This window comes from Podarcis tiliguerta (assembly GCF_965153285.1).
Source record: "Podarcis tiliguerta genome assembly, chromosome: 4".
NCBI lineage: Eukaryota > Metazoa > Chordata > Lepidosauria > Squamata > Lacertidae > Podarcis > Podarcis tiliguerta.
The window spans coordinates 71,687,591-71,713,687 of NC_139537.1; the positions used below are offsets into that span (position 1 = coordinate 71,687,591).

A 26,097-nucleotide genomic window follows, 5' to 3' on the forward strand; every position below is an offset into this window, starting at 1 on the left:
CTGTGAGTTACCAATCGCCTCACCTGTGAGGCCGCGCCTTGCCGCTTCAGAACAAACTTAGGAAGGCCCCAGTCCTGTTAAGTCCTATTGGTCACAGGGCCTGGCTCCTGCACGCACACCTGACAGTATTCCGAAATAAGTTACCCGCCTAAAAACAATTAAGCATTGACACGAGCCTAAGTTATGGAAAAAGACTAACAAGCCATTCAACTTTAAACCTGAGTTGCAAATAACTTATGGTCATAATCAATCACTTGTGAACCTATGGTCATTTTCTGCCCTGTGGGTGACATTGTTAAGTGTAAGAAACACAACTTTCATGAACTGAATTAACCTGCTGCACTTAAAGTAACAGGCTATTTAGGCCATCTGATTTGCATGCAGCATGGGATACAAATATCACACTCATACATACTGTACATTTAGGAATGCAAGCTACATATACGTAGTTGCCTCTTGGAAGAAGCAATGCTAAGAGATACAAATGTTGCAAGGTTGATAATAAGGAGACTAAAGAGATGAAAGTCAGAAGCAGGCAGATCCTGCTAAAACAGAAGTGTGTGAATGCGATATTAAATAGTCTCTAGAGAATGAGCAAGAGTTTTCAGTGAAGCATGCCCTCTCTTATTAACTGTGTTTACTTTGTGATTTGCCTAAATAAACTCCAAGCGAAATAAATTTTAACCTGCACAGATTATAGTAAATGTTTTCAGTTTTATCTAGAAAAAAATTCAGAATCACCTGGCCTGAAGTGCAGACGGCAGACTGACATGCGACTCAAATAAAAGGCTTAAAAGCTACATGAATAAATTAACGCTACTGAATGAAATGGACCGTGGAAGCTAGAAAACATTTCAGATTTTCAAATATACTAAAAACATCAGTCAAGAGGCAGCATCTATGTATTCCCAAATGGTCTCTATTTATAAAGAGACCATCTTGTCTGTAAGTCCTGAAAGACTTGTTCCTGCCTTGCAGGCGATTTTCCACCTGGCTGATCGACGTTACACTATTTCATGTCCCCTTCGAAAAGCAGTTTTTCCTGCTCTCAGTCCAATTCTATACAGGTTTACTTGCAATGCAAACTTTGCTCTGCTCAAGGGGACATGACCCCAGGAATACTTACACAGATATAACACTGATAAATGGGCAGAGCAAGAAGCAGGAAGCACATCTCCAAAGACATCCTCTGATATATAAATCAGCCTTTAGTTTCAAAGGCAGCAGTTCTAATACATACGTACATGAAGCTACCTTGTACCAATGGTCCACTGGCCCCAGAACGGTGTTCTATGGCAGGCACAGTTTCTCCCAGGTGTGTGAGAGAGATCTTTCCTACCGCTTCCCTATACTGAACTTTACAAGCACAAATAATGTCTGGCTTGCAATGCACACACAAATCAAACAAAATCCTATTATATTTCCTTTGAAATCTGCCAAATTAGCAACAGTAGAATGGGTCAACATGACTGAACCTCTGGCACTGTCATAGGGAACAGCACTGGAACATCTACCAAAGGGGGAGGAAACTGAGCAGTTACGAGTGTCAATCAATTCATTAGCACTAATCTCTCTCTCACACACACACCCCACACACAATTTTTGTTTACCAGCACTATTTTCTGTGGGAAGTAATTTATTTGGCCCTTCTGAAATGTTACTTATGTATTTTTAATTTTAAAAACATTTTAAGTGGAGGGGATCCCAACTTTATTTTAAAACAGTTTCCCAGCAATTAACCAACAAAATTAGAATACTGTGAGTATCTTTCATAAAAGAATACTGTGGATTAGTCTATTGGCTTTGTGTACCCTACCACTAAACAGGCCAAAGACATAATTATCTGAATAATTACTGCAGCTCAGAATTGTAGTTACTTTGGCCTCCCCACCATGTGGAACCAAGATCAATAGTGCAGGACCATACCTTGGTCGTTGCAAACTTAAATAAACTTTAAATTATTTCCTTGTAGGGTTGAGAGAACTATCTGAACATAAATCAAATAAAGAGCAGCAATTCATTCCGCTCCGGGGGTCCAACTTGAATGAAATATAATGACATGGTGCATGCACACCATATGAGTGGCAATGCCCATCAACTGGGAGGGCAGACCTCTCAAATATTTTCTAGGGGGCCTAAAGGGACCTCGGCCCCTAGGAGGTGGCTCCTATGATTGCACTCTATTTAAAAAGAAAGTAAAAAAAGCTGGAGACCTACAAATGTCAGGTGTGCACAGACCCACAGAGAGAGAAAAACCTGCAAACTAATACTGTACTCTTCATTCTCTCCCTCTATGGTTAGATTTATCAGAAATCTGGATGTGGTCTGCTCTGCATTGTGTGTGTGTGTATGGGGTTTAAGCCCTCAAATGCAGCGCCAAATTTGCAGACAGAAACAGTCAACATACTATTTCTGAAATTGGTCTAAAATAAGGATGGAGAATCTATGGCCCTCCAGATATTAGACTCCAACTCCCATCAGCCCCATCATGGCTAATTGGATGATGGGGGTTGTTTTATCACAAAAACTGGATTCCCCACCTCACAACATGTCCACACAATCTTTAAAACACACACACACACACACACACACACAACCCTAAATTATATTAACAAACATAGACAAAGTTATGCATTTCTTTTCAAGGAAAAAAATATGCTACTTACCTTTCCCATTCTGCCATGCTGTGTACCAAGACAAACTGAGGAAAGATGTGATGAAAATTAATGCAGTGGCCACAGTCCCATTTCGGAGCCTCATCTCATTTCAACATGGTTTGTATTTGGCCAACAGTCAGGATTCGAGTTTCGTCTGTTGGCTTGAAGCCCACTTATTCCAGCGCTAGCACGGCATAGCCAGAAGCAAAAGGAGTATGTGGCATTGTCATTTCCAAATCATTGTGCAACCTGCAGAGCAGACGTATCGCTGGAGAATGACAAACTCTCAGAAGCTTTTGAAGAGTTTGCTCTTCATTCTTTGTTCTTCTACTCCCTAAACATAAAGGGGAAACAGTTTCAGTCTAAAAATGAAGAGAAGTCTTGTAGTAAACCGAAGCACATCACAGAACAGAGAAGAGACTGAGGGAACTGCAAATGACAGAGCCTCAAACCTCCCATCTGCCATTATCTTAGTAGGAGGCCTTGGGCAAGCCACATCTTCTCAGCCTTAACACCTACCCCACTACTCTCTTGTTTACAATTTACAAGACCAATTTACAAGACTGTTTTATGCAGTGCTCTTTTTTTTAAGAGTTCTCTTAGAATGTCAACAGTGCCCACCTGAAAGGTGCCAGAACCCACCTGAGAGGTGCTGGAACTGAGTTCCACTATGTTCCGCCTGGGGGGAAAAAATCCCCGTCTTTATGGATTACTGGCAACATACATTAATTGTTTGAACATTCATGTAGTGTAATCCTATACATGGGTGGGGTGGAGTACTTGTGATCCTCCAGGTATCACTGGGCAGCTCAGACTCCTACAAGATCCAGCCAACTTGCTGACACATTTACATGCCAGCTTGTTAACACATTTCTCTCATCTCATTCCCCCCCCCTTCATCTCACAGCCACCCTTCTCCTTTCAATGGCTGCTTTTCAGCCAACTCACTCTGCCACTCACTTAAACAAAATCACTTTTCTGTAGTCAATCGCTACTGCGTTCATTCCATCAACAGGTGCTTTGGTCCTAGTAGGTGTGCTTAAATTTGCAGCCTAAGGTGTTTGAAACATATTGTACACTTGAAGTGGTAACTATAGCACGTGAAAAGCTGAGAGAAAGCTAAAACATTTGAAACGTCAGAAGTTGTTACTGTTTCACAAATGCTTCTGAGATTCATGGTTACATGTAGCTGACATTCGTTTTGATCAAGGGAAGCCTGCAGAATCAGTTCCCAAATGCACCAAGGAAGGGTTGCATCGTGTGCTTGTACCTAGTAGATCTAGGCAGGATTCATGCCCTTGAACACCTTTTCAATAGAGTTTTATCAAAAATAGCTTGTCTAAAAGGTAGAGAGAGAATGACATACAGGTTCACGTTACCCCAATCAGTAGGTCAGTGCCATCAACTTTAACGGCACGGCACTCATAGTTTACAGCAGTACACAAGAATCTGGTCACAGGCCTAAGGTGGTTATGGCCCACTGTAACTGGGAGAACTGCGCTGCTTCCTATAACTTCACCAAATTATTTGCGAAACCTAATCATAGCCCCCCCCCCCCAAAAAAAAAGTGATGGGCAAAGTTAAAGTTGGTGGCAGCATGGATTAGCAAATCAAACACCCATTGCTGGGCACATGCCCAAGCCCACACATATGCAGCATGAAGCTAACCAGCACTTACAATGGAAAGGAGACAGATGGGGAAACAAGATATAAAGATGCAGCACACCTATCTGTGGCACCTCGGTGCAGTAACAGCAGCAGAGGCATATACTGTAGTTAAATTAAAACCATTTAAGTACAAGGAATATTGTACTTATTACATTATTATTAATACATATTGGTTGTATTTTAGATGGAAAAACTAGGGCAGAAGTTATCTGGAATTAATTGACCCTGGACATATGTATATATGCACATACATCTTTGTGCTCAGTATTCCACCACCTTCTCACTCCCAAAGTGCCTTGCACACCCAGGATGCTTTGAACGGCTCCCATTTCTCTCTCCCTGTGTGTCACATGCAAATCTGTCTTCTGCTCACCTAAACTTCGTACTCCTACTTTCTTCCTCTCTTGTATACATAAACACGCCAATCTCGGTCTATTCCTACCTCCCGTGCTTCATACAACCCTCCCTCTTTCTAACACACATGCTTCCGTGGGGATTAGATACACTGTCAGGTGATTTATCCAGCCCTCCGAATCATCCCCCCTCCACTTCGTTCCAGCAACAAACGTGTGTCAAATCATAGCGTGTAACGAGATGAATGTATTTTCACCCCCACAGGGAAAACGGTACCCCCGTAGCAAAGTCAGGTCCAAAGCATGCTTAGCCTGCCAATGCTCATCTCCCCCCCCCATCCTTCTGATGCAGGCGGAGAGCGAGTTTGCCCGCGTACACGCATTCACACGCACGCACAGACGCAGTCTCCAGCGGACCCTCTCTCCACCCGCCTCCTTGCCCTTCTCCTTCTCCTCTCTTGCGTTCCTTCTTTCTCTCTCTCGGTCCCTCCGCCTGCGTGTACAACCAGAGAGCGAGCTCGCTGTCGCATTGCACAGTCCACTTACTCCAAAATAGTCCCCTCCCCGCCCGCCGACCGACTTTGGCAGGACGAACTTGGGGAGGCGGCTGCACCAAAGAGAGAGAGTGGCTGGCCGGCCGGCCTGCATCTCCCTCGTCGCACAGAAAAGGAGGCTTTTTATTATTTTAATTAAAAAAAAATGGGTCTGCCCACCTCACAGGCACCGCCACCGCCGTCTTGCAGGCAGACGCGCCAGTAGCAATAATCATACCAAACCCACTGCAAGCCGAAAGCTCCAAACTCGCGTCAAGTCATCCCACCAGGGCCGCCGAAGACCCCAGGAAGCCCCTGTTCGCCCTCCGGGAATGGGCAGAGCGGAGCCCCGAGTGGACGCGGAGCTTTGGCGTGCGCTCACCTTGGTCCCGCAGGAGCCGCCCTTTGCTCCTGGCACGGAGAGAAAGAGAAGCCGAGGGTTCCACACACACTCTCAGGCGCGCGCGCGTGTTCTTTGCGCGCGTGCCTCCCCGCGCAGGAGGCGTTCCAAGAGTCCCCTTGCAGTTACAGCTGCCTTGCCCTCGCCTGCTGCACCACACACACAAAAAGGACTTCACCTCCTCGGTCCTCTCTCACCGCAGCAGAGGAAACGCTTCTCCCAAGCTGCAACTGAGGAGGACTCCCAAGGAGTAGAAGCCCACACCGGCTAGGCTTCTGAGCGCCCGCCTCCTTTCACCTCACCCGAACCTCCATTGGCCAACCCAACCCGCGCAAGAAGCCAATGGTCGTCCTTTACTGGATGGCACGTTCCAGCGGATGGTGTAGTCAGATGTCAGTCTCGGACTAGGGTTTTTTTTTTTTTTAAATAGAAATCTCGCGAGTTTTCTTTCACCTCCTATTGATAGCTGGAGTGCGGGAGGGCTGGGGGTTTGTGCTGTGTAATTTGCAGATCCTTGCACCTTGAAAAATTCGAGCAAACTCATTAGAAGGTCAGTTCTTGCAAATGTCCCACTGTGTTCAATAGGAACTTAAGTGCTCAGAGGACTGTGGCTGTTTTCTGCGGCTGGAAGTGGCTTGCCAGGTCCCAACAACTGGGCAATATTCCTGAGAGAAGCAGCAAACTGAAATCTACTGATCTTGGGTTTGTGAGGTCATGATAGGGATCTTTGGCATCTTTGGTTCAGATCCACCCTCTTGTCTAACATTAGCCTCCCCTTTGATTTTTCCTGTCCCCTAATGCTCTGAATGCAATGTCTCATTTGAGCAGGATTGTTTCTTTGGCTTCCTCCTCCAGACAAGAAGGTTTTGTAAAATTAGTGCTGCAGGTTTTCACCTTCCAAATCAAGAAGCCAGCCTATACTACTATTTTTTAAAAACATTTAAAGTATTTAATCTGAATTTATTTTTACCATTTAAAGTCTGTTTAGTAAATAGAACCCGTTATATGCCCATTGTCACTGCTGATGTGGCAGATTAGTGCAGTTTTTCATGTGTGAGGTGACATTTTTCTGTAGCCACACTTACTTCCCTTTGTTCCTCACCTGGGCACAACGTGCCTGTCAGCTCAAATGAAATGAGATTTATATCTCTCATGGCTCAGCACCTTGAAAAATTGCAGTGCATACAACAGGACTTTAAAAACCAACAACTAATAGAGAGGTCTTTCAGAAGGTACCTTTATCAGAATGTTTGATGCAGCTAAAGATTAGATCTCTTTGTTAACTTTTTAAAAATGACTTGAGGGATACTGATACATTGTTTTTAAAAATAATCTGGTTTTGACAAGAATAAATAGCAGCGATGGACACAACAAAGAAGCTAATGCTACAGAACCTTTCCCAGCTTCCTTCTTGCAGTACTCAACCCTTGTTTTAAACTACCACTTTCCCCCACTCAGTGTTATCCCCTGCTTGCTCTATTCAAATATCTGCCATTGTTTAAAGCTGCCGCTTGTTCTTCCATCACTGCTTTACTCAAACTTCTGCCATTGTTTAAAACATCCGCCTTCCGCTTTTCAGTGTAGCTCCCTTCTTGCTGTACTCAAACTTTTCCCTCTTCCATTCCTCAGCTGTCTCATGAGAGAGAAAGAATGCAGTGCCCCCAGATATTTCAAAGTAATATTCAAACCTTGTTAAAAACTACAAATTTCCTCTGTTTTCACCCACCTCTGCTTTACTCAAATGTCTGCTGTTGTTTTAAACCAACAATTTCCCCCTCTCAGTATCCCTCCCTTCTCTCTCATGTCATAGCCACTGCTGCTGTACAATCCTGCTTCACTTTTGCTCCCCTACTCCACCCTGACTTCATGAAAATCAAGGATTGTGATGCACCACAGCAAATCCTCCGAGGACTGCATGACGACATTCTTACATTTTTATTATATAGGCATATATAGAAATATGTCTGTTCAAAAGAAGGCCAGGGTCAACTGCAGCAAGTCTTTGTGGGCTCCAGCGTTTACCCCACTATGCCAGCTGCTGAGGCCAAAACCTCTGCATTTTTAATGACACCAAAGCCATTAAAGAACCTATGATCAGAAAGCAGTGGGCAAAGAGCAAATACAGCAATAACAAGGTAAGACAGTGTGTGTTGTGTGTGTGTGATGGGTGTACATATAACTTCCCTCCCAGCTCTCTTTTCACACACAGAAAAGAGGCAATTAAAAAATGGGTGCAGCTGTGGTCCACACCAGTTCAAGTTACGTATTATTTTGCAAAATGAATCTAAAGATTTTGTGAATATACTCATGTATATTGTTATTCTTACTATTTCTAAAGTAATGTCTTGTTTCTTCCTTTACTCACAAGTATTAAGGGTAAGAGAAACAGTAGAATTACTAAGTAGAAGGTGATTTAAGAGTGAAGGAAAAGAATAAGGGAACTTTTCTAAGAATGGAAGTCTACTTTTGAGAAATGAAGAACCATCCTAGAAGAAACAAATAATTAATTAAAAGGAGCAAGATCTGGCCAATAAGAATTGAGCTGGACATCCTTTATTTGAGAAGAAGCATTCTGGCTTCTGCCGCCGCCGCCATCCCATTTTCTCTCACCTGTGACATACATGCTTAGCATTTTTGTAATCAATATCCTGTTCATGAAACTCCCACGGAATGTTAGCTGTACTTTTGATTGCATCCATTCTAATAACAATAAAGAAAATTTTAAAAAGCATAGATATGAACTATGTTCTTTCCTTTGATTTCTGCTCTGGGCTTTGATTACAAGAACAAATCTCAGTGGTTTCAACTATGTCGTGCCTTTGGTAAACAATGGTGCTGATTTGCACTTCACCTGCTTTTTGCAGTTAGCGCTGTCTGAAATGTGCACACCGTCCTTTATCCCCAGCAGACCAGCAAACTGGACGCGTGTTGTTTTCTAGCACTGAGCCCCCCACCCCGCTCCCCTGCCTTCACAATAAATGTACAGCGTTTCTGTTTCCAAAAGTTGTAAATGTAGTCGCAAGTAGCTCCACAACATTTGGACAGTTTGGCACACATCACCCTAGAAGGAATTATCACAGGCTTTCCCAGATTCCAAAAAAATTCACAAAAGCAAATTAAAGCTGGACAGCGAATTGTCCCCATCTGTGAGCAAGCACAAGCCAGAGCAGCGCAGGGGAGGGGGCTTGTTAAGCTGCTCAGCTGAGGTGTGGAAAGCTCCCCTCGCCTCAGCCTTGCAGCCTCAACAAGCCTCTGGCTGGCAAGGAGACTGCCTCCCATTTCCCTGGAGCCTGAAGAGATCCTCTTTGGGCTCTGGGATGGGTTTTCTGGAGGAAGTGCATTCCGGCACCTTTTTGTGGATATATCACGATATATGCTGATATCTTTCATGTGTGCCACAGGAGGTACTGGTGGTGTAGTGGTTAAGAGCGGTGGAGTTGTAATCTGGTGAACCGGGTTCGATTCCCCGCTCCTCCACATGCAGCTGCTGGGTGACCTTGGGCTAGTCACACTTCTCTGAAGTCTCTCAGCCTCACTCACCTCACAGTGTTTGTTGTGGGGGGAGGAAGGGAAAAGGAGAATGTTAGCTGCTTTGAGACTCCTTAGGGTAGTGATAAAGCGGGATATCAAATCCAAACTCCTCCACCCTGATAAATGTGGGCACCAGCTTGACTACTCCTGTCTTTAAGGCCTTGCAAAGCTGTTAAGTCAGGGGCATTCTGGGAAACAAATATGGCAGCAAGACCCAGGCACTCAACATTGCACAGGGTAAAGGACTAGGGTGGTTTTGCTGTTGTTGTTAAGAGGGGGTATCAGCAGTGGGCCCTGGCAGTTTCCCAACCGTGCCAGATGCTGTTGCCAGCCCTGATGCCTCTACATTCATCCCACCTGCCAACAATGCAGCTATTTAAAATGTGTAGGGCTGGGGACAGGCAAGATCAAACATTTAAGTGTAACTGGCAGGCAGAGTTACAAAGCAATTAATAAACCACGGCTTGAGGTTGGTGAAGTGCCAGAGATGACAAATTTGATAACTACCGAAGCTGCGCTGCCAGCATAATTTATGTCATGATTATGATTCCTCTGTTCCTGCGATTCATAGCCTTGAAAGGAACAAAGCTGCAAATTATAAGAAAAAATTTGACACAGACATGCTCCATTATTTTCAGCACTTCAAGGTGTATTCTTATACCGGCAGGGTAGAGAAGATATGGTAACATACCATTAAAAAACTCTGCAGCCAGACAGAAGTTTATTCGTAAATTACACATTTTTAAAGAGGCACGTTGTGTTGTTAAGACTTGAGTGGGAGGAGTTTCCGTTCAATGGCTGCTGTGCTGTTTCCCTGGGGCTGTTCCCTGGAATGAAAGGCCTATTGCAGTCGCGGTTGCATTCAGAACGGTTGGCAAAAGTGCTGTAGTTTAAAGTACGCTGTTACCAATATACTGGTGACATTTAAGAACACTTTCTGACATGGCTGCTAGGAGTGAAAATAGCAAGAAGACAGGCCCCATACAGATTTATTTATTTTTAATGGATGCTTCCTGTTGTGTGGTGTGTGTGTGTGTGTGTGTGATTAATTAATTAATTATACGTTTTGGCAATAAAACACCCCACCTTTCAATCATATTATTGTCAAGATGGCATAAGAAAGTAAGAAGAGTCTGCTAGATCAAACCAACGGCCCATTTTGTCCAACAACCTGTTCTCTGTGGTGAAGCCTGCAAACAGAACATTCTTTGTGAATGTGTGGTTGTGAATGGTCTGGGCTCTGAATTAGTGTGTAGCTGCCAGCCCACCACAGCTTTATGACATCTGGAAAAGGACATCATATGGAAGTGATATAATCCTCTGCCTCCTCTGTAGTCTGCAGTACAGTTATATCCATGCAAAGAGCTGCTTGAAGAAAAGAAATATCTGGCTGAAAGTAAGCTAGTGATGGTTGGCAGGTTTTGTGACCTACTGAGAACCAGTTCATTGGTCACGGAGGGGGTTCATCCTTGTTCACTCAATCATGCTATTAGCGTTTGGTAGCATTCCTTTCAATGTCTTATGTTTCTTGAATACATCTGACCCATACCAAGAGTTAATGACAGGATTAATTTGGGCTAGATATGGGGGAAAACGATAATACAATGTTCAGCCATGAAAGTAAGGCAAACAGAAGATCTTATCCATCTTGTCTCTGTCCTGGGTGTTGACTTCTCTGAGTAAATATGAGTAGATGATTATTTCAGCGGATCTCTATTTGCAGTCTTGGGATTAAATAAGAAGTCCCTTACCTAGAGAATGGATAAAAAAACCAAATCCAAGCACCATTGGGAGCTCCTACTGTGAAAAGTGGCAGAAAATCACTCTTTTGCTCAATAACAGCTCTTTTTCATTTAGTTTTCTTCCTTTCTCTCCCTGCCTGCCTGCCTGTATCAAACTCAATTCCGAAAGCCGCACAAATTAATACCCTTGGGAGGAGCAGGATGTGCTCAGAACAAACAAGTTAGAGAAATTCCCTTTGTCCTTTGACTAAGCAAGTCAAAACTATGCCTAACCTTATCTTCTACTAGTTACTTCAGGCTAAGTTAAATTCTGTACCTCAGAAAGATTCAAGGTGTCTAAAAAGAGGTGTGGGGGGGGGAATGTGGAATCACAATAAAACATTTTAAACCAGGAGTCTCTTTTGGAATCAGCTTGAGGCAATGCTCAACATCAAAAAGGTCAGGTAGCCATCTGCCTCAAGCGTCAAGTGCCCCGTATCTCTGTTCCCCGGCAGAATGTGATCAGTTGCAGAACCTGAATTTAAGGAAACTCCCTCATGTTTTCACCTGAAACAGCCTTATACTGGCAAAACAAATAAAAAACACATGCCCAAGGCAAAGAAGCTTCCAGAGCTAAGGAGATGTCATACAGAAATGCACTTAACTCACAAATCCTGCTAATGGAAAAAAGATTCCCTGTGACAGTTTCCCACCCTCCACGACTATACATGGCAAAAATAAAAATGGTAGAATGGAAATGATTCCATACACATGTTTTTATTCTGCTGCTGCAGGGCTAAACCACACACACTGCACGGGGACTCACTATCATTTCTTATTGGCCTCCCGTTTTTTTACAGCAACATGATCCAGTTGTGATCAGAGTAGTGGCACTGGGAGAAAGGAGGGATTAACCCTTTTCCTAATGCCATTTTTTTGAATCTGGGGTAGAAATGATTGCAGGTGTGGCCTGGTGACAGCTCCAGGGATGAGTGTGCAACTTTCTACCACCTTCTGGTATGAATTTGGACAGGGGAAATAGCAGCAGAAGTGAGGGTACAGCTATTACCTACAAATACATGATTGTGTATTTGATGGGATATTTTACCTAATTGCTATCTTGCTACGGCTCTGAAATCTATATTTTTGTTTTATTGCATCATTGTCTTTTGACTTATATTTTCAGGAACTTTTAAACCACTTCAGGATGAGGGATTTAAAAAAACCAAGCAAACATAAAGTGGCATATAAATCACCTAAATGAAAATGTTAAAAATGAAGAAAATGAGCCTATTTCATCAGAGCCAACATCCAAGGAAGTTAGAGTCTTCTACTATGAATATTTATGCTTTAATATATTTATTTGCTTGTAAAATGCCACAGAACTCTATTGTTGTTGTTGTAAAAACATGGACATTAGAGCAAGAATTATGCCATCAACAATGGGAATATCATGGGTACTCCAAAGACATGCCAGTGATTTCACTGCACTGTGTTCTTGCAAGACCAAACATGGCTTCTGAATAAATGGATGGCTTTTCTGAACTGCATACTCCTCCTTTTCATGCTATGTTGATACATAGATAATGAGCGTTTGAGCAGTGTCTATTTTAGTTCTCTTTTCAGCACTTTGTACAATCCCAAGAAAAGTAGCCCACTGTTTACTGTACTAAGTGGTCCGAGATCCTTCTCAAGTTAATAGCTCATGTGTTTTCTCTCACTTGCATTGGCCTTCATTAAATAATCCCTTAAAGGACACTTATTTTGAAATGGGCATAGATAATAGCAGTGATGATGAATTTCTAGAATGTAGCTGGTTTCTCAATTGATAATGCCTATTGTTTTTATAGTCAAAAGGCTATAGTACAGGGATGGTTTCAAGAGCCTTGGAGAACATCAATCATTTAGGTTGCTAAATGTGCAGTGCATAATATAAGATTGATAAAGTATCTGTAACAAAACAAAAGAATGTACAAAAAAGGGAAAGTTAATTACTCTTGCCTCTAGTAATACGAGCAGAATGTGGCAAGGAAGACAGATATTGCAAAGCAAAACGAAGACATTTAGGTTCCTTATTTGAATTGCCCCAAATAAAGTTTCCACAGAACTTATTGAAACACTACTTCTTTGGATCGTTGTTGCTGAAAAGAGGAAATAGTCAGTAAGATTTTCCTGGATGACATCCACTTAAGCTGTTTGAGAGCAATTCACAGATAGGTGTTCTGGGCACCAAGCCAATATACACAGAGAAGTGGAAAATCCAAGCAAAATGTAGACATTGAAAAATCCTATAACAAAAGTGGCTGTGTAAGGGACTTCAGCAATCATACCACTTTTAAAAATATATATACTTATATAGTAGAGAATAACCGAAACCTTGCTTAGCCCAAAACATTCAAGGAACATTTATAAATCAGAGAGCAACAAACATTCACGTTGTAGAATCTCACAATTTGCCCCTCACTAACCACTTGTAAGAAACTCTGGGTGCAAGCATTCAAGCAAAATGTTTTTTGTACTGCTAAAGCTGCAATCCTATGCACACATAGTTGGGAGTATCCATGCAATGGAATTACTTCTGAGTAGACCTGCCTAGACTCTTGACAGGCTGTCTTATTTGGCAAGTCTAGAATTCTTCATAGATGCCATGTTAAGATTTTGCCCAGTGGCTACATTCACTTCAATCTGATGGGGAACGCTACATTTAAAGTGAAACCTTATGCATGTTTACTCAGAAGGAAATCTCACAGTGCTCTATGGGCTGTTTGGTTAATAACCCTGACAGCCTAGAGTTAGTGTACATCCTAACCTTTTTTTGTCCTCTGTCACCCTTGCAAACCAAATATCGGAATTTAGCAATACTCAGGATGGCTATCCAGACACAAAGCACCATGGATTTCAAAACTCTGCAAGGCCAAGGCAAGAGGAGGTACAAAATACTTTTCTGCAATGTTTCTGACACAGAATTTTCTCCACTGGAGCTTGTTCAGCAGCTGGTAGAACACAGCGCCATTTTATATCCATTATTTGCAATGGTCCCTGGCTATGATTGCATCATGGAGAGGGGAAGCAAAGCAGATCAAGGGAGTTTCACTGCCTGCTAGCTGTCTTCTCCTTAGTTTCAGGGCTCCTCCACATATACACTTGTCCCACAGACATTCACTCCGTGTAAGGCAGCTTCTAACATCCCCATGGATAGTGTCCAGCATGTGTTAACACATTACACAGTCAGTAATGTCCAACAAGATACTCTGGACTCAAGAGTTTATTGCAGTTCTCTATACAAAACAATAAAAATAATTTAGTCGACATTAAAAAAAACCTAAGGCTGCAATCCTAAACATGGATTACTAGTGAGCAAGTCCCATGCGACTTACTAGGATTTACTACCATGTAAACATGCTCAGCATGTGCAGCACATTGCAGAGATGTAAAGTTAAGGTAGTTAACATTACACGGAGAAGCAAAAATTAGATATAGTGCAAGTCATAAAAATCAAAGCAAGATTTACAATGTTTTTAAAAAACACAACTCACAGTTAAGTTTGCATATTACAAAACTATTTTAAACCAGAAGTGTTCTCCGTCTAAAATTAGCCTTGCATTTTACTCCATATGCTGTAGTTAATACAGAGTACATCATTTCTGCTCGGGGGGGGGGGGGGAACCCTCTAGCATTTGACTTTCATTATTTTTATTGCGATTTAAGTAGCAGTTACTTGCTTTGTAGACATAGCTTATGACTGACCTCTGCCTTGCATTTCTTTAGAAGATGTGATAGAAAATGCATGTGCATTAAACAACAGAACATGGTAGATAGTCCACTGCAGTGCTCCTAAACTAAAATGCAGTTTAAAATTCCTTGCAAGGTTCTTCCTTGTAGTAGATATAGAAAGCAAGCCATTCTATTCACTGCAAATATACAGATTAGTACTGTATGTCCTGTTTGCCAAATTTAACCATTTGGCTGACATAGGATATGCAAAAAGTAACATAGTACCAACATTGTCCTAGCACTTTGGAATAAAGCTCAACTATAGGTCAATATCTGAACAATTTCCAAAAGCAAAGGCATCTTTAAATATGCATTTAAAATGTTGAAAAGTCTAGGGCTCGGTTCGGACATAATAGTAAACCATGGTTTCCCACTACACAAATGAACCTGGGCTAACCTCAGGCTCACACACTCCATCCTCTTTCACATGCTAGGAGAAGGAGACCAAAAGTATGTCTGAACTTAGGAAACTCTGGCTTTGTTTAAAGCACAGCTAGTGAGAACAAGCCTGGATCAAACCATGATTTCTATGAGTTCTCACTAGCCGTAGTTTACACAAAGCCACAGTTCCCCAGGGGTCAGATATTCACAGGGAATTTGGGTTAGGTTTTTTGTTTTGTTTTTTTAAAGTGGAAGCTTTCTGTGGAATGCAGTATGCACACAGCCACATTCTTGGAATTATGTACTCCTATTGCTTTCTGATAATTTACCATTTGCATCCCTGGTCCCTCTTTCGGTGGCATGTAATAAGAATATTGCTGATGATCACAAGAAGCATGCACCTTGAGTGGCCTTTCCTGTTTAGGAGTGGCACACTACCTTGGGAGTTAAAGCAGGTTAGGCGAAAGGTGGTAATAAAACCCACAGACATACACCATGTTTTCAGAATTACGTGGGTGGCTTATCTAAGGTGCTTGGTGTACATACATAGATAAGGCCTGAGCCTTATCTGCCACATGAGAGAACCAGGATTGCTGCCCAAGTGACTATTGAGCCTTGCACAAACAAAGCATGAACTCTGCCACCAATCTAGTGCCTTTCTGCAATACTGCAAGATACTCAATAAATTCAGTTTAACTGATACCACACCTTCAAGAATACGGAAGGTGCTAAGGCTGTACCTTATGTATAAAATCCAATGGTTATTTTTGTTGCCGTGGAAAGATGTTTTACATGGTATCCATTTTATTACACATCAAAAGGCACCTAAAGTAACAGCAGCAAGAAAAAATATATATCCAGCATTACATCACATGCTAACAAAATCCTAGTGATCATCTGTAACATAATTGAAAATGTATATTGAACATGCATGCAAAAAGAGGGCAGAATGAAGGCCACTCATCCAGGCAATTTTGGATTATCAGTGTACAATGAAGGACAAAGTAATATTTTCTTTGTTAGATAAACAAAGCTTGCCAACTGTCTCCCTTACTAGGGACTGAAGTTTGGTCTTTTTTCCCCTCTGACCCTGAATCCAACGGCTATGCATTTATTAAAGGGCTGATTACCCCAACTGTGCAGATAAGAAAGTAAGTAGCATCAGCCAGTTTTGTCTTGAATTTTCTGTTGTGATATTATACATATGTGTGAAATTGGCTTTTCTTTTTTACAGCTGTGCATAACTTTAAAATGTGCAAAGTCCGGCAGGCATTATGACCAGCCTTCAATATCGTGGATGAGGTCGTTTCTCCAAAGTGTAAGAGCAGCAACGGAGCTACTAGATTAGAAAAGGATACGGTTACGAAAAGGAGGTAAAAGCAGTGTCTAATTCAGGCATCCCCAAACTTGGCCCTCCAGCTGTTTTGGGACTACAACTCCCATCATCCCCACCTAACAGGACCAGTGGTCAGGGATGATGGGAACTGTAGTCCCAAAACAGCTGGAGGGCTGAGTTTGGGGGTGCCTGGTCTAATTTTTGACATAGATGTAGATCAGGAGAAGGGAACCTGTGGACCTCTACATGTCGTTGGGAGACCAACTCCCCATTGGCCAACCCCAGCAGGTATGGCCCATGATCTGGGATGATGGGAGTTCCCAACCAGCAACATCTGGAAGGGCAACATATCCCTCATCCCAGATATAAATTCCTTGTCAGCTCAGCTTAGGATTTGAAATCATGGGGCTGTTCAGACACTACTGAATGCCCACTAGTCAACTAGATGTGGCAAAATCAAGCATGTGTGCTCTTTCTTCCAATCCTCACTACATCAACAACTGCAACAGGAGATCTTGAATTTTTGAATACCAATTCTCCCTTTTCCTGTAACTATGCTACCTATTTGGAGTTCAAATAAATGAGGGTTCTTCCAGTGGAGCCATGACTTTCTTAGGTATTGTCAAGTAGCACATACGTCTAATGCTTGGTTCTGATCCTGACCCAAAAGTGTGCAGAGGTTTGGGGAGTGGGGAGAGAGTAGTAGTGACTGAATCAGTCCAGAGAATAAATTAGCATTCCAGCCTATTTCCACGTTTACACCACAATGCTACCATTTTTTAATTTTCTATTAATCTATCAACCTAACATCATTTGTTTTGCATGTGTGTTTCTGCGGAAGAATTTAGTTTCATAGCTCAAAAAAAGTGGGAGGAAGAACTTTGATAGGAAGATTAGTTACAAGGTAACAAAACAATGGTAAACCAATAGTTAGTAAATATTCCAAAGCTTAGCCATCACAAACCATTTTGCAGAGGGGAAAGAAGCAAAGAAGATGTAAGATAAGCAACATCATCTGCAACAGATTATTTTTCCAAGCAAAAAACAAAGAGCCCAGCATTAGCTTTCTAGCAGAATCTTCACTGCTACACAGTGGGTTAAGAATACAAATGTGTGGCCAACATAATAGATTTCATGATTAACTATCTGTTCAATTAACATAGCCCAATAAAAAAAAAATCTAGAACAACTATTATGCATAAAAATGCATACTCTATTTTATCCTCTGAGGCATGTCGCTCCAAGCTTGAGATTTCTTTTTGGCAAGTTCCATCCATGAAGGTTGTTCTGGGGAAGAATGACTGACCTTCTTAAGTGGCTTTATATCTTCTCTTTCAATCAGCACTGAAGACTGAACTGTGTGGAAAACAAAAATATCGCTTACTTACTTAATAGCAGTGTCATGCTCAAGAATAACAAGTAGGATTTTTTTTGCCCTATCAGCTTAATTAACCATTATGGTATGAAGTGCCATTAGGCGATGCTGAAAAATCTTTTTAAGAATCCTAACCCATGATGAATAACCTACTAATAACACTTTTAAATTTGCTGCGATAAAGGTTATTCTGTAGCACACACCTGAACTAAATTTAAAGTGCCCAATTCATCATATGCATCATTTGTAGGGATCATTTTATTGTTCATGCTACAGAAAGCGTTCAGTCAGCATGTTTGATGTAGGGCACAGAAGCAAACCTGGAACTTTTCCTGCCCTTGCTGAAGTATATATGTTGGAATCAGAGTCAATCTCCGACAAGGCAGCCTTTGCAGACTTGCACAAAGTGTGGACGGGAGCATGAGGTGAGGACAGGTGGAACAAACTTGACACAACAACTTTCTGGGATTAAAAATTGGCCAAAATTTCATTGATTAAAGATGTTAAGTAGGCTTTGGCTTAGACATTGGGTGTGCACATTGTATCAGCCTCCCGGCTGCAGGCTGAAGCTTGGATAGGATCATGCCTGGGTTATGGGACCACTTCAAGGCACAACTCAACTCCTCAGGCTGCTACTGGAAGTTCTATGGCCTGCCTGCTCTTCCTTTGGCTTCAGGACAGAAACTTCCACTCAGACCCCTGTACCGGGGTACCCAGCAATATCACCCCAGGTTAAGTCGAAGTGATGCCCCACACCCGGGAAACAGACTAAGGATTCCACCCAATGCCTTATCCACTGAAAGTTGTGATGACTGATATGAAGAAGGCACCCAACGGCCCCCCCCTTTTTTTTTTGCAGGCAAGTTCCTTCGCAGCCCTGAATAAGGTGACCATTTTGATCCACAGCAAGCTCTTCTTAACATGGTGCCTAAAGAACAGCATATAGGGTGAGTTGCTCTTCCACTAACTGAACTGCTGACCCCTTGCCACAGTTGGCTTTCATCTTCCAGAGATAGATCAGAGTGAAGACTTGTTCACTCCGGTCTGCTGCCCAGGTCCCGCCCTCCACTGACGCTCTCGTTGGCCACATAGATTCACGTTTTGGTGGGCAATCCCACCAACCTCCCGTGATCAGCTGAGGAAGAGCCCAATGTCCGGCCACAAGGGTGAAAAGACTCTTCCCTGCTGGGCAGGGCCACAACTGCTGCCCACCCCAAATTTGGGTAAGCAGATATACACCTGCTAGAATGCTCATCACATCTGTATGTCCTGTTTTTAGATGTGTGGTTGAAAAACGTAAGATGTGGAGAGGGTGCCCTCAGTCCCACTAATAGCATGTGAAATCAGAACTACAGGTTTAAGGTTTTACTACAGTATATAAAGTCCTAAACAGTATATATACAGTATACAACGTCCTAAACCGCCTAGGAGCTGTTTACTTGAGAGACTGGCTTTTCCCACCTCCTCCTACTTAAACCCCTACATCATCTAGTGAAGACATCTTTAGGGTGCAACACACCTTGGAAGTTTGCTTAATGAATACTTGGGCATGGTAGCACCCACAATTTGGAATGCATCCCCCCTGGAAAATAGAGTGGCACCTGTATTCCTTTGAATGCCTCCTTGAGACTTTTTTAAATTCAGCCATGCTTTTTCAGGTAGCATTGTCAGACATGGTTTATGCCGGTTTTACAGATAGATTTGATTCAATCTTGTTGTTGTAACCTTGTATTTCATTTTTAATTTCTTTTTTTGGGCACTACCATGGTATTTGTGAAAGGTGTACAGTTTATAAATTCTTTAAATAAATAAAACCAGCAGCATGCCTTCAGGAAGATGTTGCAGAAATGCCCAATCTTGTGAACCCTTAATAAAAACTGGGAATGTTGTTTTTGTGATGGAAAATACTTTACAGCCTGGGTTTATGTCAGAATTTTAGCGTCTTGTTTTCATACCAGGGTTATGGTGTGACAGCAAGCTGCCTCCTGGCAAAGATTCCTGCATATCTGACTTAGTTTCTTTTCTCTGTTCTTCAGAAGAAGCTGCGGGTGGGAAAGGCAAGGATGTGTTTCGCGTGAAATCTGTCTGTTGCCTCAGAACTTCCTAAATAAAAAAAAGGGGGGGTGAGAGAGAGAATACCACACACACCATAGGATAGTGTTGTTCTAAATAATTCAGTGGGAAAGAGAACCACAGTAGGGATTTGACAGAACACAAGAAACTCAGCAGCAGACATGGCTCCCTGCTCAACAATAGAATAATGTGGTCTTATGTCACACACACTTGCCCTATTTATGCCATCTGAGCTGTAAACACTCCATAAACATTTCATAGTCTGCAGATTGGAAAACTGTTTGGGGGATTTTGAATTATGCAATTAGAAGCACTTGGAGATGAGCTGTTGCAGCCACAGCAAATTATTCAAGGCCTCTTTTGATAATGAGGGCAAGCGCAAGCCAAAACTGGCAGCAAACAGCTTCCCATGGACAATAGGGAGCTATGGCTATGCAGCAGTGGCCCCTGCGCTTTTAAAATATGACACACCAGTGGATTTATCTTTTGCTCCAATGCTGTTTTAAGCCAAAAGCAGCCTCAGGGTGGTACAGGTCAGAATGTAAGGAAACTGAAGAAAAGAGAAGGGGGTTGCTTAACCCTTTCAGCCATTTTCTCGTCAAGCCTCTGTCTTCCTCAATGGCTCCAGGGTTTCCAATACTTGGTTCTCCAGATCTACAATTCCCATCATCCCTGACCACTGGTCCTGCTAGCTAGGGATGATGGGAGTTGTAGTCCAAAAACAGCTGGGGACCCAAGTTTGGGGAACCCTGCTCTAAGCTAGTTTTATTCACAGGATGGTACTACTGTATGCTGATAATACATACGGTACTTATTTCTCTGTCAGAGACACACAGTCAGGGTGGTTCAAAAGGTATGACCACAATGTGGAAATAACAATTGCTTTTTGACTCAGCTTCCTGTAAGACCAAATCTACATTGGACAATCTACAGGAAATTTTGCAAACCAAAAATGGAAGTTTTTCTGCACACTATCCTTTGGAAATGTCCTACACAATGGAACGTAACTGACTTTCTTTCTTTCAAGTATTACTCATCTGAACAAAGTTTACTTTGGCCTGGGATCTGACCCAAAACCAACATTTAGCACAAAGAAATAAAACCATAGAATTCACCACACTAGTGGGTTTTCCCCCCCTTCCACAATCTAAAAATGCTGCTTAATTCAGGATCACAACACAAAAACATTAGTTTTATCAAAAAAGCTAAATGTAAAGAATATTACATAGGTTGAATAGGGTGAATGTCTATGTTAAAAATTAGCACTACCAACTCATGCTTTGTGTAGGCAGAAATTGCCAAAGCTCATTTATTTGTCCCATGATCAAAACAGAATCCAGCGAATATAATTGGCATTTGCAGTCATTTCAGTCTGCAAAAAACTGCAATTGGTTATGTTCCACCACCACCCATTTGCATAGTATTTCTTTGCACTGAAATGACTGAGCTGGAATAACGTAATGATTTATGCAATTAACTATGTTAGTTATATAATTTTACCACAGAAGACAGTGAGACAAGTAATGTCCACAGAAGAAAAACTACAGCAGAATCACTGCTGCAGTTCTAGATTTTGATTCCAATGTTGACATTGACATCAGAGATGCTTTTTGTGTCTTAGTTCGTTTTTTCCATATACTGGTTTATCTCAATACCAGAAATAATTGATTTTGAGTACTGGAGGCCAAATTTCTCATTCCGATTCAAGTCCTCACCAAGGTTTATAGGTTACAGGAAAAATGTGACGTGTTTTTTAGGGTGACATAACATTTACCTCTACATGAGTCTTTAAGCCTGTAAATATACTTTCAGTGTAAATCATCAAACATGGATGCCATACATGACTTCCCTTCTCCCTACTGGCAGATTAAAACCCATAGATGTTTTTAGAAGGAAAAGCACACACTCCTGCAACTAAGTATTCCATCAGCTGAGCTTTCAAGACACGTTCAGAACTGAAATGGAGAACGGTGTTCTGGTTTACCACAGTTGCAAATTGAACAAAGGGAGATGAACTGGTCAGAATGAATGCCTCATTTGAAAACTGCTGCCTTCTGCTGTTGGTATTGCAACATTTATATTCTGTAGTAATGCACTGCAGATTAAAAAGGTATATTTAGGGCAGTTGCATACAGACATTTGCTGCAGTCATTACAGTAACTTCTCCCATGATGCTGAGCTCTTCCTGGTTGTTTTAATTGTATAAAGAAACGGAAGGCTAAAGGAAACGCTGCAACGCTCCTTTTAAAAAAAGCTCCCATCGGAGATAGGAGCTCCACTGTTGAAGAGGGAAGCCCACCTTTGCAAAAGGAAGAATAGGGTTGATTACAAAAAGGGCTCAAATGTCATTGGGATATATGCTATAGAAGAAAAAAAAGTGCATCAGGTGAGCACTTGCCCTTTACAGAATTAAAACTCCACCACACGCATATCTCACTTAAAAATACAAAAAAAGTGTATGGGTGTGGGAAAAGGAGAACAAAGTCTAAGGGTGCTTGAGGAATTCATTCTTTGTGAATTCCAACACAAACAGCCCCGTGTAGCTCAGAACTTATCTACCCGCTTTTACGCTTGCTGAACATTTGCATGCAATAGCAGAGTTGGTGAATACCTGCCAACCTTAATTGATTATAAGATACCTTGCAGAAGCAGGTTAAAGCAAAGAGCCCCAATTCAATGTCACATGCAGGTCACAAGCAGGGATGACCTGTATTACCTCCATTCGCTCCTTCTCTTGTATTTGTTTTTCTGCGTCTGCCTTATCCGCAGCCACCAGTTTCTCTTCTTTGCTAAGCTCTTGCTCCATGACCCTTTGCTTTTGTTTTGCTATGGTAATCCAGGCTGGCACTGTCTGGCTTTCAGTTCCTCTTGCAGTGTCTGCTGCAGCAATCACAGGAGAAGGCACACTTTTCTCTGCTGAGATAATTTGGGAAGAAAGGTATTGGAGAGGGAAACTCAGTCTGTTGTTACTGGAGAAGGAAAGTCGGTCTTAGTGTTAAAGAAAGCAAAGCTTTCCTTGTGAACCGAAGAGATGGCCAGCCACTAGGGAGAAACCTCTACAAATACACACCCCAGAAAAGTGCTCTAAAGCTGTAATATTGTCAGCTTCGGATTTCTGAACTTGACCTTTGTCCTGCTTCTGTCCTGCAGACTCTGACAGAGGAATGGATATGGCGTGACTATAGTTGCCTGGGTTACATGAAGCCCATGTTATATACAGTCAGAAGGAGTGAAGCTAGTGCAGAACTGTTATCTTGCACACTACCCCAAATCACTTTAGGGAGGTTCAGTGACATGCTGGTAGTGAACAACAAGCACTCCTTTGGACAATCTTAATGACTGAATGGGGATTATAAAGCCTCAGGCAGTCCTTACGGTATCCAAGACCCAAGCTGTCTGGGGCTTTTAGATCAACACAAGAGCCATGGATGCTTCCTTCCGTGCTTGTCCTGCATGCAGGAAGACGCCTGCAATACATCCACAATAAGTTTCCCAGTCTCACTCTGCCATGCTTCCTGCAACTCAACTCAGATAGGAGGAAGCTGATGAACCTTCAATAATGCTTACAACAGCCACCTCTTCTTTACACGGTATTTGCTTCATTTGTTTATGCCAGGCTTCCTCAAACTCAACCCTCCAGATGTATTGAGGTTACGATTCCCATCATCCCTGACCACTGGACCTGCTAGCTAGGGATCATGGGAGTTGTAGGCCAAAAACATTTGGTGGGCCGAGTTTGAGGAAGCCTGATTTATGCCCACCAACTGCTCTTCTGCGACTTCTGAAGTTACCTTTATTCTAGATGTGCATACACGTGCTATTACTTATTAGTAACAAAGTGGTTAGATATGCTGGGTGCTGTACAATCAGAGCAGCTTCTCCCCCCCCCCCTTTTTTTGGAACTGAGTTCTGGCCCCTCTCAGGTGGGCAACCATTGCCATTATAAGAGAACAAGGGAGGTGTTCACAGTGAGTTTCGGCACCTCTTTTTCTAGAAAAATAGCACTGTGTACAATAATTAAAAATAGAGTGCAGTCCAAACTTAAAAACCAATAAACTATTCATATAAAGACAAAGCAAAACAAAATGCAGTCCTTGCATGCAGGCTTACAATTGCCCTGGCTCCACATTTATGGAATGACCCCAGCTCTGAGGTACATCAGTCTCCAACATAAACTGTCTTTTCTAAGGTAGGTGAAGATGGACCTCTCTGTGCAGGTCAATGGGGAAGGGGAAGGCAAACTCTAATGATTTTATCTGTTGGCTGTATTTTTATTTCTCCGCTGCTGCCACAATGATTAAAGATTTGTTTTGACTTGATTTTATATATCGTGGTTTTAAAATGTTTGTTGGGCCCTCTCTGTGGAACTCTAGGTGCAGGGCAGATTATACAATATGTGAAATATGCAAAGATGAGGCATTTTAGAGAAGAATGGGAAGGAAAGTTAAAAAAAGGAAGAAGGGGTAAACTGATGCGATCTAAACAGGGGCTAGGATGTACAAATAGAGCCAGAGAGTTCACAGTGCAACTCTGTACATGTCTACTCAGAAGTCAGTCCCACTGAGTTTAACTGTCCTTTCTCCTAGGTAGGTTTGTCAAGCATTGCAGCCTCAAATATCAAGGAGGTGGTACTCAAGTGACCAAGAGCAGAAAGGGAAAAACAGAGGCAAATGGGGTTGGAGAGGAGTGGGGAAAGGGAGGGGAGAGGAGAGGTTGAGAAAGGGGCTAATCTTAGGCTAGAATTGGCACCTGTAGTCTGAAGGATCCAGGGAGGAACATACCGAGAAAGAAAAGAGAACAAATATTAAGGACCAAAAACACTGCGACATTTGAAAGTGAGTACAAGAAGCTTGGGACACGGGTGGCGCTGTGGGTTAAAGCCTCAGCGCCTAGGGCTTGCCGATCGAAAGGTCGGCGGTTCGAATCCCCGCGGCGGGGTGCGCTCCTGTCGTTCGGTCCCAGCGCCTGCCAACCTAGCAGTTCGAAAGCGCTCTCGGGTGCAAGTAGATAAATAGGGACGGCTTACTAGCGGGAAGGTAAACGGCGTTTCCGTGTGCGGCTCTGGCTCGCCAGAGCAGCGATGTCACACTGGCCACGTGACCCGGAAGTGTCTTCGGACAGCGCTGGCCCTTGGCCTCTTAAGTGAGATGGGCGCACAACCCTAGAGTCTGTCAAGACTGGCCCGTACGGGCAGGGGTACCTTTACCTTTACCTTTTACAAGAAGCTTAAAGCGAAGGTTGGGAAGAGAGGGAAAGTCAGTTAGGAGAAAGGAGTATTTATCATTGGAATGACAAACAGAAAACAGCAAATGAGCAGCAGCATTTGGGATGAAGAGCTTGTGTTTGGTCTGCTGCGTTCCCCAGGGGAAACCCGATATTTAGAACTCAGCTGGATCATACAACAATGGAGTTTTTGGCCGATTGCGGTTTCTTGTGATTTAGGGTTAAAGAGCAGGTTTTCCTGGGGAAAGAAGCGCAATGAAGGCAAAACTGCTTGGATCCATGCCTAGAAAGTACGGGGCAAGTGGGAAATTGCTCAGACCTGTGTGCCTTCTGGGCATGGGACAAGGACAAGTGTGGATGAGCCTAACATTGAAGGAATTCAAGGCAGAAACAAGACCACCAACAGGAAGAATGTTAGAATGTCCAATGCAAAACAACAACAACAACCAGAAGAATGAAATAAACATTTGTATGCAATGTAGGCAGCTCCTGGTTTAAACACACAGGCATACCTTGTTATCTCAGGTAAAAGGTAAAGGGACCCCTGACCATTAGGTCCAGTCGTGGCCAACTCTGGGGTTGCGGCGCTCATCTCGCTTTAATGGCCGAGGGAGCCGGCGTACAGCTTCTGGGTCATGTGGCCAGCATGACTAAGTCGCTTCTGGCAAACCAGAGCAGCGCACGGAAACGCCATTTACCTTCCCGCTGGAGCGGTACCTATTTATCTACTTGCACTTTGACGTGCTTTCGAACTGCTAGGTTGGCAGGAGCAGGTACCGAGCAACGGGAGCTCACCCCATCGCGGGGATTCAAACCGCCGACCTTCTGTGGTTTAACCCACAGCGCCACCGGCGTCCCACCATCTCAGGTAGTTTGAACCTAATATTGTTTGGCCTTCTGAGAAGCCTGAGAGCCACACATACCACAGACAGGAATGGCTGCACTCAGAATAACTGCTTGTTATCTATTTGTAGGCCTGATGCTAGATCACCTTGAATGGCTGAAAAATAAGAACCATCCATGTGGCAGTCAAGCGAGCATTTATGACTCACTCTGGCAACACAAGACACTG

The 26,097-nt window shown here is 42.8% G+C and overlaps 2 protein-coding genes and 1 long non-coding RNA gene across 11 annotated transcripts in view; 1 reads left to right on the forward strand and 2 right to left on the reverse strand.

The window, feature by feature from the left end:
• MGAT4A (alpha-1,3-mannosyl-glycoprotein 4-beta-N-acetylglucosaminyltransferase A) overlaps positions 1-5,906 on the reverse strand; it is a 53,822-nt gene extending 47,916 nt beyond the window's left edge. For 2 of the 4 annotated variants that reach the window (XM_083437909.1, XM_083437907.1), the window contains exons 1-3: positions 5,594-5,894; positions 3,618-3,709; positions 2,667-2,991 (exon numbers count right to left, since the gene is read on the reverse strand). In XM_083437909.1, coding sequence (XP_083294035.1) covers positions 2,667-2,760 — 94 coding nt within the window. In that variant the 5' untranslated portion in view covers positions 2,761-2,991; positions 3,618-3,709; positions 5,594-5,894. Of the gene's footprint in view, positions 1-2,666; positions 2,992-3,617; positions 3,710-5,593 lie in introns of all 4 variants that reach the window. The other 2 variants (XM_083437908.1, XM_083437906.1) reach the window with 1 other exon arrangement.
• A 197-nt stretch (positions 5,907-6,103) lies between these two features.
• On the forward strand, positions 6,104-8,269 carry LOC310676573. The gene is made up of 3 exons (XR_014510625.1): positions 6,104-6,161; positions 7,422-7,746; positions 7,980-8,269. It is a non-coding gene; the product is annotated as an uncharacterized lncRNA (long non-coding RNA).
• Positions 8,270-14,112: 5,843 nt separating this feature from the next.
• The window catches only part of CRACDL (CRACD like), a 58,471-nt gene continuing 46,486 nt past the window's right edge, over positions 14,113-26,097 (reverse strand). For 4 of the 6 annotated variants that reach the window (XM_083437714.1, XM_083437715.1, XM_083437716.1 and 1 more), the window contains exons 9-11: positions 22,519-22,718; positions 19,685-19,832; positions 14,113-17,710 (exon numbers count right to left, since the gene is read on the reverse strand). In XM_083437714.1, coding sequence (XP_083293840.1) covers positions 17,568-17,710; positions 19,685-19,832; positions 22,519-22,718 — 491 coding nt within the window. In that variant the 3' untranslated portion in view covers positions 14,113-17,567. The remainder of the gene's footprint in view (positions 17,711-19,684; positions 19,833-22,518; positions 22,719-26,097) is intronic. The other 2 variants (XR_014510439.1, XM_083437718.1) reach the window with 2 other exon arrangements.